This window comes from Lemur catta, chromosome 9 (assembly GCF_020740605.2).
Source record: "Lemur catta isolate mLemCat1 chromosome 9, mLemCat1.pri, whole genome shotgun sequence".
Lineage (NCBI taxonomy): Eukaryota > Metazoa > Chordata > Mammalia > Primates > Lemuridae > Lemur > Lemur catta.
This window is the reverse complement of record NC_059136.1, coordinates 101,496,236-101,508,646: the sequence shown is the minus strand read 5'-3', so window position 1 is coordinate 101,508,646 and position 12,411 is coordinate 101,496,236. Positions and strand designations below refer to the sequence as shown.

Genomic DNA, 12,411 nt, shown 5'->3' with positions numbered 1-12,411 from the left:
AAAATAAGGTCGACACTGAAATGCCTAGCAAAAAGATAATTTATAGAAAAAACAATTTCACTGCTCTCATTAATTAAAAAAAATCTACTTTAGCTACACTGACAACTGCCTTCCAATTTTCAGGAAAATTTTAGCTCAGCTTTGTTTACTACACTATATTTTTCATTTGTGTTGTCTTACCACAAAGACACAATAGCAGTTCCTAAAGTTTTTCAGAAGGCTGCTCTGGAAATATTCATAATGTCCTTTATTTTACTGTCATTTTTTATTTATACTTTTTTATATTTACTTTCATGTTTATATCCCAGATACTACCTACACATCTAAAGCAAGTATTTCTATAATTCCCATTCAAGCATACTCTATACCTAAAGGATATCCAGCAAAGACTATAAATAAGTAATTATCATACTAAAGCTCAAAGAAATGCAAAACCAAACTGGCTGGGGTTACCCGCGATGGTAATACGATGTGCAGCAGACCAGCACTGTGAAGCTGTTTACAGGCGGACACAACAGACGCCAGCCTGGTCCTGTCCAGGTGTGTGTCAGGGCCGTACAAGTCAAGAGCACAAAGCTTCTCAATACTGGACATCCAAGAAAGGCCAAAAAACAGAAAGAAAACTAAGTGAGTTCTGCTCTCATTAAGTTATCAGGCTACACTGAAAACATATGTGCAATGTTATAAACTTACCAATTACCTGGCAATCAAATTCACTAACGCGGTCTTAGAAAGCAAACAGGCAACACCAAACAAGGCCCATGCATCTAGCATGGAAATCTAACATGGCGCTAACCATGTCTGAAGCTTGCTTACGCTTGGTGCAGGGAAGGCACTTGCTAAATATATGATTTCCAAACAACTGCTGAGGTCGCTGGCACCGAACACCCACTGATGAGACCCTTTCCCGGGGACACGGGAGTGACACCAGCCACGGAGGCGGCTGCAGGAGCACTGCAGAGCACTGGGACCACAAATTCCAGGATAATGCAGGGCCTCGCACCACCCGAGTGCCCACCTCTGCGCCGTTACTGCTTCCCTCAGGTGGGCCTCCAGGATGGCCCTGTATGGGGACTTCTGTAATGCTTTCATCAGGTTCACACAAACACCGGGGAGATGATCCATCACCTGGACGTCGCCGACATTGAAACCGACACTCACAGGCTCGTACAGCGTCTTCACCAAGAGTTTCATAAGGTCTGTGTTACATACATCCCTTTCCAGCAGCTGTAAGAGATGGTGTGAATAAAAACACTCTGTCAGCCAGCATTTATTAATGTATCTTCACCACAGTGTAGAGTCCGTGAAGTTGGGAATTTTGCCCACCTAGGGCAGGGTTGGCAGAATTTCTCTGCCGAGGGCTGGACAGTCAACACTTTAGGGTTGTGGGCTGCAACTCCTTACCCATCACAGCACGTAAGAGCATAGACAGCAGGTGGACAGAGGCACATGGCTGTGTTCTGATACAATGTATCTACGAGAGCAGGCGGCAGGTGGGGTTCTGCCTGTGGACACAGCTTCCCAGCCCCCAGCTTAGGCCTCTGATGTATCCCCAGGGCACAGAATGGGGCCTGGTATGCAGCAGACACGCAGTACATATTCCCTGGATGCACTGAATAGAGTTTATTTACAGAACGGGCCTCACAAATATATCTGCAAATATGTGCCAATGTGTGTTTCCTAATGTAGATGCTTGATCATAGTATAAAATGTAGCTGGGCATGGAGGCTGAGGCAGGGGGATCACTTGAGGCCAGGAGATGAGAACAGCCTAGGCAACATAGCGAGACTCTGTCTCTATCAAAAAATAAAAAAATAAAAAAATTAGCTAGGTGTGGTGGCGCACACCCGTGGGCCTAGGTATTCAGGAGGCCAAGGCAGAAAGATTGCTTGAGCCCAGCAATTCAAGGTTACAGAATGAGACCCTGTCTCTAAAAAAACCAAAATAATTTTGAAAAAGGAAAAAAAATGCAACAAATAAAAGAATTAGAAAAAAATTTTTTTTCTTTTTTTTTTTTTTACAATGGGCTCACCATGCCAAAGAAAAAAAATTTTGCATTTTATTCACACAATGAAAATCTAAAGGACATGCAAAGTTTTAATATTTTTTAAAACAGATGTATAACATGGTGACTTTAGTTAATAATAATGCATTGCATACCTGAAAATTGCCAAGAGATTTTAAATGTTCTCATTACAAAAAAATGCTGCATATGTGAGGTAACAGATGTGTTAATTAGCTTGATTTGGCCATTCCACAATGTATACATATATCAAAACATCATGCTGTATACTATAAACATATATAGTTTTTATTTGTCAATTAAAATAAATAAATAAGAACAGATAACTCTTCTGACAATGGAAAGTTCTAGAAAAGCCAAAACCTCTTCTAACAGGAGCTTTCAAAGCATTTTTCCAGTACCACATACTGACCTCACGGTAGCAGAGCGGCAGGAGAGACCCTACCTTCCATCCGTCCGGGCCAGTGCTGAGCAGGGTTGTGGTAAATTCCATAACCCGGACCGCAATGGTACACTTGCTGTAGTTGTACCTTTCTCTCTCCTGTGGGCTGGGGCTGTGGCCTGCTGCCCCAGAGCCAAAGCACCTTTCTGCTGCTGTAATATCGTGCAGAGCGATGCTTGCTAAGAAGAAAGACACCGACTTCAAAAGCGAAGACTGTGCTCCAGTACCTAGAATAATTATATTAAAATATTAATATATGCTTCCTCCCAACTCGAGAGCAAAATAAAATGGCTTCTCTAAGTACAGGTATGATATACTTTTAGTCAAAATTCAAAATTTTTAAAAGAAAAAAAAACAGTTCAATAGAAGTTGAATAAAATGGCAGTTATTTCTTCTCATTTCAAGATTAATACAGCCCAAATAGAATTCAACTTTAGACTCATACAATAAGAACACATCTATGGAAAATCAGGTCTTAAAACACTAATTGGAGGAGTATAAATTAACACAATCATTTTAAAGGGCAATCTGGTAATTCATACCAAAAGCTTTAAAAAAAAATGCACGCCAATTCTATCAAATGTTTAAAAACCCAAATGCTTTGATCCAGCACTGAAATTTTAACCTAATGAAATAATGGCAGAATTTCAAAGATGTGTAAGAACGTTTGCTTTAGCATTGCTTTTAATAATGAAAAAAGAGAAACAACCTAAATGTCCTTCAAAGGGGCAACACAGAGACAGATTATGGCAGTGGTCTTCAAGGGGGTGTGGATGGCCACTGATCATCTTACGAATTAAGTTGCAGATCGAATCCCAAACAGGCTTTCTCATAAAACTCATCTGTCTGAAAACACACTCGGGCCGGTTCTCCTTTCCCATCTCCGCCCCGGTCACCACCCCCTTCTCCTGCTTAACAAAAGACGGATGGGTGCTCCCCTGTCCCCAGCCTTACTGCAGTTCACTACCCCAGGGGAAAGAGGCCTTCAGAGCCCCAGACAGGTGGGACAATTTAAAATACTGGTGTACATGACAAAAGAGTGAATAAAAGCAATGACTGAGTAAGACAGCCTTTTGCATAATGATCCCATTAAGTACAAAAAGAGAATAAAATATATACATATAACTTTTTCTGTATAGAAAAAATTTAGAAGAGTAAACAGTAAACTGTTACTCGTGTTTTATCACTGCGTAATGAGATTAGTTTTACTTCTTATGGTTTTCCCTTGTTTAAATTTTTAAAATGAGGACATGCGATCCCTTAAAACAACAAATTTAAGGTACGATTTAAAGTTGTGCAGCTAACACTGGTAAAAGTGCCACAGCTGTCCCGACCTATTCTGAGCAGTATCTCGTGCTGATGAGTCGTCTTCTCAGAGCAGTACGAAATATCCGTGTTCCTGAATGCCAGCACGCAGCGCACACGCACACGCCCCACACCATTAGGCCGCTTCTACCACCCGCAAGGTAACAATAAGAATCCTGGTGCCTTTCTCCCAAATTCCCGTAACAGGGACTTCATCTCTGACAGCAGTCAAGAGAGGATGACAGTTCCTTCAGTAAAGCACCACTACTAAGCGCTAGAGCAGATACCCCAAGCTAAAAATCATTTAAGTAACAGAACAGATTCCGACGGGCAAGGCCAGGGTTCAGTCCAAGGGGAAAAGGACTCACACGCCTGCCGGCCGACGTGCACTACGGGGGCTGCACACTGAGGCCGCCCCCTCCCTCCAGAGGCTGCCCGCGGCCTTCCCGCCCGCTCGGGCCGAGGCGCACACAGCACCCCCCTGGCGTTCTATCCTCTGCCAACACCACCATCATTAACACACTAGGATAAAAAAGCTCAAGGAATATGAACACACAAGAAAAATAAAGGCACTCTACACAGAAGCTTAGAATGAGATCCCAGAGCTTCCTGTCAGGAAGAGCTCTTTTAAAGTGCTACACGCAAATGAAAACTGCCAAAGTTTATTTTAGAAAAAGATCAAGAGCCTGTGAACAGGACAGAAAGCAAGCAGAGGCTCTGCCACCTGCCTCACGGCCCTCGCTGGGAGACCGCCCGAGCCGGCGGGCGAGGCTCCTGGCACAGCGCCTGTCATCCTCGCCGGGATTCTGGCCCGCAGAGAGCTGTCTCCTGGGTGGCCCCCGCAGAACCTGGCCATACCAGCTGGGGGAAGGGCGACCCACCCAGGACCGCGGGCACCTCCACAGTCCCCTCCTGGGCGAACGTGCCGTAGCACTCCAGTGCGGCCAGCAGCAGGTCCAGCCAGTGCAGCGCTGCGCGCAGGCTGAACGGCCCTGGCAGGTGGGAGAGGGTGGGCTGGGCCAGGATGCCCCCGGGCCGGCCACAGCCACCGCCCCCCTCAAACACGTTTATGAGGAAAGAGACATCGTCTTCCTTGGTAATGTCTTTCAGCCATAAAGAAGGGGATTTGTTGCCTAAAAAAAAAAAAAAAAGGATTAAAACACATGTATAAGTAACTTCCATATAATTAAATTTCTTTAATCTTTGTAACTAATTAAAATTTGAAAATGATAGGGGATAATTTTTTATTTTACTATAGCACTCATAACTGTTTCACTGTAATTTTTGTATTTCCACCAAAGCTGGTCTCTTCAGTGTCTTTATACATTCTAAAAATAGTTGAACACCATTGGAATAGCTATAAACAACACCCTGTCCCCTGTCTTTTTTCTTAAAAATTATTTTTCTTTTTTTTAAGTCACAAAAGAGCCCTGTGATCCCTGGGCTCTGATGCTGGCTGTGCTGCTCCCAGCTGTGAGGACATGGCCTCTCTGCGACTCTGTTTCCTCATTCATAATGGAAACAACACTAATACCTACCTCTTGCTTATTACAAAGGTTGAATGAATTAAAGTAGTTAGTATTTTAACACATGCTTAGAACAGCATCTACCACATGGTAAGTGAAGTGTTTGTTAAATACAACAGTCAAATGATAAGCTTTTTAAAAGGTATTTTCTTTTAGATATTAAACTTTTACTAAATCAAAGAAAGAAATACATAAAATACACAGGCCTCCGCCTCCGATCCACCAGGTGTCTCTGGGCCTGGGCCGCCCTGGCCTTCCATGGGGCATGTCCACACTCACCGGGAGTCTCAGCATTCAAAAGCCACTGCAGCCGCCCCTCTCCAACAGCCTGACACGGGGCAGGGGCAACCCTGTGCCTGTCACCACGTCCCACTGGTCTGGGTGCTCACACACCCAGCACCCCCACTGCAATGACCCAGATACACCTGACACTGTCCCTTAAAAACCACTGGGGGGAAAAGAGACTGAATAAAGAAAGGCAGATGCCTGGAAGGCCACAGTGGTTAAGTCAAGGAGGCTCACTCAGTTTTTACAGATTATATGTTGGGAGAAGGGCAAGGCTCACCGACTACCCGGCACCCTTTGTCTAACAAAAACAACTAGAGTCCGGGCACGGTGGCTCACGCCTATAATCCTAGCACTCTGGGAGGCCAAGGCGGGTGGATCGTTTGAGCTCAGGAGTTCAAGACCAGCCTGAGCAAGAGCAAGACCCCATCTCTACTAAAATAAATAGAAAGAAATTAGCCAAGTAACTAAAAATATATAGAAAAATGAGCCGGGCATGGTGGCGCATGCCTGTAGTCCCAGCTCCTCAGGAGGCTGAGGCAGGAGGATTGCTTGAGCCCAGGAGTTTGAGGTTGCTGTGAGCTAGGCTGATGCCACAGCACTCTAGCCCGGGTGACAGAGTGAGAGACTCTGTCTCAAAAAAAAAAACAACACAACTGTGAGAGAAAAAGCTCTATCTATTTAATTCAAAATATAGGAGGTCCCTATCATAGGCAACTGAGAGGAGAAGAGCAACAGAGATTTGGGGATCAGTAAAGCTGACGTCCCTAGAAACTGTGTGGGCCACAGGAGACAATAACTAGTTCTACCTACGTAGTATCAGGGCCCCAGTTTCCTCTAAAAATAAGGAAACTATGACACCTGCTATCCCCCAGCCCCACCCCAGCCACCGGTCCACTCTTCATTGACTGACTTTACAGGATCGTTGTGAGAATGACTTAATACAAACAAACTTTAACTAAGAGCAGTAAGCATATTTACTAATGATGTTTTTAAAACAATTATCTAAATTAAAAACACAGATATACATTTCCATTATACATGTAAAACAATGTAGTAAATTTATCTATATATTTATATAACATATAAAATATAGTATGAATTCAATTATATTTACATGTACCATACAGTATATAAAATATAGTACATAACATGACATATTCTATAGTATAACAAAATTTAGAATCCTTCTAAATTTTAGAAGCCCAGAAATATGCAAAGTAATTTTTCTCTTCTTGCTCCATGAGAAAAAGTGCAGACAGCAGAGCTCCACACCATGTCCCGCAAGCCTGTCATCTGCACACGCCACACCTCCCTCCTCGCCCCCCACACCTCCCACACCCCCCAGCACCTCCCTCACCCCCCACACCTCCCACACCTCCCTTGCCCCCCAGCGGCCCGTGCAGAGAGGGGGCACAGTGCTCTGGGCACTGCAGGGAGAGCTGAGGCCTGCTGCATCCTGGCGCACAGCTGCCCCACTTCAAAGCTACCAAACCCAGGTTTGCACTTTATGGAGAAAACCAAACAACACATTTATTTCTGAGAAATTCTGTAATTATTTCAATCCATAAGTACAGTTTAATGGTTTAGTGAATAACTACTGAAAAGCACAGGTTCATTGCTTCTTTAATATCACAATGATAGCAGATCATTCAGATTTAAGGTTCTGGCAATTTCATTAATTGCTAATATTCTGAATCTTAATTAAATATCATGTTAACTGCAGTGGTCATCCAACTCTTTACTTTCTTTAAATGGGATAGAAAAGCAAAACTGTAGCAAATAAAAGATAACGGAAAATTCAAAATTTACTTTTTATCATTTGACTAACATCAAAATAAGTGTTTTTCTTTCCTTCTACAAAATCTTTGAGAAATGAATACTCATAATTTATCATCTGTCATACAAATCTGAAATGATTATTGAACATACTTCTATGTATTAGAAACATATTATTCATTACATTCATTTAAATAAATGGAAAGATTACATTTTAAATAAGTCCGCATCTCTAAGCTACTGGCAAAAGCAAAACCCATCATTTTATAGGACATAAGGATCACCATACCTGGCAATAACGGAACAAATTTATAAAAGAGTTCCATGGATTTGTGTCGACATTCTGTCTGGGGCCTCCCACAGCGGGCTAGCAGCCACCTGACCAGATCCAGCAAGCACAGGGAAGCGGAAGGAGGGAACCCCCTGCACAGAGACAACACGCTGTCAGCAACACACTCTTCAGCTCTCAACACTGAGCCACCCAAAGGGCCTAGAAACCAGCAACTCAATTTTGCCACACCGATACGTATGCAAAACTCATCAAAAGGCATTCAACTTCTTTTTAATGTACTGTCATTAGAATACAATCAAAACATATCAGGTTAAATGGGTCCCAAGTGCTGCTAACCTTCATTTTTAATGTTTTTAATCTAGAAAAAAATCTAAAAGCATTTTTTTAAAGGACTTGCATTAAGTATTTTCATGCTTCCTTTTCAACATATCTTAAAATGAAAGGGGGTTCAAGATACAAAGTAGCACTTCTCAAAGTGTGGTCCCTGGACCAGCTTCACCAGCACCATCTGTGCACTTGTAAATGCAAATTCTCAGGCCTTGCCCCAGACCTACTGACACAGAAATTCTGAGGGAGAGGCTCACTCAGCAATCTATGTTTTAACTATACCTCCAAGTAATTCTAATGTATGCAAAAGTTTGAGAACCAATGATCTAAAGAGATGTCATAAGTTAATAGTAGAATCTGGAAGAATCAATTTTAAAACAGCAGAGAAAATATCACTATCTAGTCCACATGAGACCACACTTCCCCAGACAGGTAGCTGCCAGCACAGACACAGAGCTCCCCAGACAGCCTGCAGGGATCCGGAGGGCTCATGCACGGCACCCCCACCCTGAGAAGGAGACACTGCGGAGATGAAAATGAGGGCAAAGAGTAAAATCCACTAGCCAACACCCTAGCATTGAGTAGCTTCGTTTCATAATTCTGTAATTCCGTATCTTTCAAGATCCTACTATTTCCACATTCAGTACTTATACTTCAAAATTTACGACATAACTGTTCATGCATATTCCGGTCCAATAATCCACATGTGTATTCAAAATTACAGCAAATAAAATAAAACATCTCAGTTATAAAGCTAATTTTCAATTTCTATCTACTATCCCAACCAATATCAAACACCTTGTATCTTATACCTTTAACCAAGTATTTTCAAACATAGAGCTGTTTAACTTCTTTAGAAAACTGATTCTTCATACTTCCACACATTCCTTGTTTAGAAATGAATTCTTTATACTTTCACACATCCATCTCAGGTGTTCCTTTATTAGCTAAGAATTAGTTTTACATTGGGGAAAAAAATAGAAAAGGAAGCAAGATCACCTACCGTGGTAAACGTCGCTTTTTTGCTTTGTTTAAAGAAACGTGCTTCTTTTCAATGATGCGGCTTAGGTGATCAATGGCATCACAACACTGTTGAATTGTACCTGTTCTCAAGCACAAAGATATATTTCCAAAGAAATTATATGCCTGGTTATTATTAATAAACCTGTTGGCCTAATTATTTAATTAAAAAGGTAATATTACTATAGATTTAATATCATTTCATCCCTCCGAATACAAAACTTAAATAAATGATTTATGCTGCACGTCCAAAAACAAACACAAAACTCATACTCAGACTGCAGGATAGTATGGTACACGCACGCACATACAGACCAAAGCCACACCTGACCAGAAACTGCACTGGGGCAGCCCAAAGCACAGCCACACTGACAGATCTGAGACGGAAGACACCTTGCAGATGTCACAAAGCCTGTGTACCAGGCCAGAGCCTGCGCACTTCAAAATAAGGCTGTTGTTTAAGGGGTAAAAGTTCCTTGACCTTCTTTCATCTTATGTAGGATAAACTATAATATAGTTTAATAATACAGCCACTGTAGAAGGAGAACTTAAGTAAGATGATAAAACCACCCACAGATGTCTAGAATTATTTAGGAGAAGAGCCTTATACAACTTATTTTGTTCTTTGTCACCAAGAAAAAGTTTTCTTTGTATGCTTTTTAAATACAGCAGTGATTTTGTTGAGAAAATTCACCTATGTAGGAAATAAACAAATAAAGCAAACCTAAGCTATTTGATGGCAAGGACTAAATTTTAAGCATTTTTGTCCACAGTAAACTACCAACGTAAGAATAATAGAGCTCAGCCTGTCTTTTAAAAAAATAAACAGAAACTAAGATCTGGATCAGTGAAAGAGAAGTCCTACCACCCCCAGGTGTGTGACCTTCTCTGTCACTGACACGCATGGGGTCTCCGTGCCCGACAGGGAGATCTCTAAGAAGTCTTCTAGCTCAAAAACTCTACGAAGTTCCTAATAGCTTGTGGACAGAATTTAATCATCAAGACTACCATTTATTACTCTCTTAGACACTTTAGCCCACTTCTGACTCAATCTTTATACTATTCCCTAATCATGGCCCAAATAGCTTTGTCACAATCTTGTAATGAGACCTACTTCTACCTTTCCAAGTTGTAACTAGTGAGTTCAAAGACACTGACGACATCTCAGTGGTTATTACATCCAGCTTCTTTAGCACAGCGAATCTGCACATTCTCACACTGTGTATCACCAGAGTGACTGACTGGCTACGCCGTCCCCCTGCCCTGGGTGGGACCTCTGACCCACCAGGGGCAGAGCTCTACAGCAACCAGGGACACATGGTGACTCGCAGAGGACGAGGACATGAAAGAACCTTTCACAAAGCAGACTTGAGGCACTGGAGGGCATATGTTCCCTTCACATTTATCAAATTCATTCATGAGAAACAGGGAAAAAAACCCACCACCTTGTGGGAGTATCACCTGGGCCTCGACTCCTGTGTGGGGGCAGCCCGCGGACCTGTGAGGCAGATGGATGCCAGGAGGAGACGTACCTAATGACTTCTCGTCCGTATGTGCCAAGGCTAGACTTTCCATATAGATCACCAAGGCTTCAAACACAAACTGTTCCACCAGAGACTCTTCTTCCCTGTAAAATAAAGAGTGTGCAGACTCACCTAAGAAAACAACAAAGTGGAAGGGACAAAGAAGAGATTTAAAGAATGCAAACATAGTTTTTTTCAAAAGGCTCAAATGTTTTAAAACATGAAACAATGTAAAATACTTCTCAAAGAAGAATACTTGCTCCAGAGCAGACCAGAGACAGAGGCGCAAGGAACCAAGAGGCAGCGCCGGCTGCTTGCCCTTCCTGACAGCTGCAGGACTGCCCACGCCCGCCCCGAGCACCACCGCTCTGACCACCCTCACATGCTTACTACCATCACTGCAGGAGAAAAGAAGAGCTGATACCATGTCCATGCTCTTTTAAAATAAAGCAATTTTAAGAGCTCTCAGTGTATCTAAAAACAAGTCAGAATCAAGAGTAAACTCTAAGTCACACCTGGTACATGCAAATAATTCGCTCACCAATGTCTGTGGACCATCTACTTATACAGAGTAAACTTATGGGTGGTTCCAAGCACCAACAGCTGACGGCTAAGTGGCAGAGGCTAGATCTCTCACTGTAAAATGTGTTCCTTAACGACACGGGACAGTAAATGATTTAAGTACAAAATGACAGGTACAGGCAAGATTCCCACAGGAGTTCACAGAGAGTTGGAAGTTCTAGTTGAGACTTCAGCTTCAGCCCCCAGCACGCAGAGCTGCACCACCTGCTGGGAGCAAGGCATGGATGACGGGGCAGCCCCAGAACAAGGACTGCAAACTATGTTTGGGTTGGCAGGAATATTATCCTAATTTTTTAAAAATTTGAATCCCAAGAGGCGCAGAGCCCTCAGAGTTCCAACGGCCCCACATCTCCCCAAACCCAGATCTGACACTGAGAACAAAGGATGCTGCCAATAGATAAAACCCGTACAGAGGTAAGAAGGAAAGCACAGGGGTGTGCAGGCAAATCAGTACAGCTATAAGAAAAGGTTTGTTAGGAGAAGCCATGTGTGGTGAGACTGCAGAAGTTGGTGGAGTTGAACTGCAGAGGTCGTGGGAGGCTATACTAAGTATAGTAGTTTTTATATGAGCTACCCGGTGAGCAGTCAAAGGGTATAAATAGAGAAATGACAAAAGAAAACAAGATGCTAGAATTGTGCCCTGCAAAAAAGGGTGTGCAGAAGTTCATCAGCATGCAGGCAGGAAATACTGTAACTTCTGGTTATATGATTCAACATGCAAGATCTCAATAAATTTAACTCTTATGCACCCTTTCTCAAAAAGCCACTTGAAATGTGGTCCAACAAATGAAGAGTCTCCAAGAGAGATGGCAACAGGGGGAGAAGGAAACAGATGCCCAAATGCAGGAAGAAGTAAAGGGACACACAGGAGGATAGACACAGAGACTGAGGTTGGGGGCCACCCCCTCCAGGACGCTGCCGCGTTCTTTCTTCAGGCTGGACGGAAAGCGGCCCAACTTCTCTGCACCCGTCGTCCCACGACCATGTGCTTGGAGTTCTTCTGTCCACGTTCAGCCTGGCTTGGCTGACAGAGCTCATGTACCCCACAGGAATATTTGCTCTGGCCTACTCCTGACAGATGGAGGTTACACTGTTTAGGGATACATGCATAGATAATAAAACTATAAAGAAAAGAAGGAAATGAGAAATATAAAAGCCAGGAGATGAACAACTTAAGGTGAGGGGAGACACAGGCTTGGGAGGTTGTTAGAATACTGGTAATACGCTACTTCTTAACCTAGGCGATGGGTATGCAGGAACTTGTTTTATTACTACTATTCTATAAATTTTACACATTTTACACACTC

The 12,411-nt window shown here is 42.8% G+C and overlaps 1 protein-coding gene across 4 annotated transcripts in view; it reads right to left on the bottom strand.

Moving 5' to 3' along the window:
- The window catches only part of PRKDC (protein kinase, DNA-activated, catalytic subunit), a 170,844-nt gene that overhangs the window by 102,205 nt on the left and 56,228 nt on the right, over nt 1-12,411 (bottom strand). For all 4 annotated transcript variants that reach the window (XM_045560693.1, XM_045560695.1, XM_045560694.1 and 1 more), the window contains 7 exons: nt 10,532-10,626; nt 8,983-9,082; nt 7,650-7,783; nt 4,652-4,903; nt 2,469-2,692; nt 1,019-1,227; nt 454-586 (listed from right to left, as the gene is read on the bottom strand). In XM_045560693.1, coding sequence (XP_045416649.1) covers nt 454-586; nt 1,019-1,227; nt 2,469-2,692; nt 4,652-4,903; nt 7,650-7,783; nt 8,983-9,082; nt 10,532-10,626 — 1,147 coding nt within the window. The remainder of the gene's footprint in view (nt 1-453; nt 587-1,018; nt 1,228-2,468; nt 2,693-4,651; nt 4,904-7,649; nt 7,784-8,982; nt 9,083-10,531; nt 10,627-12,411) is intronic.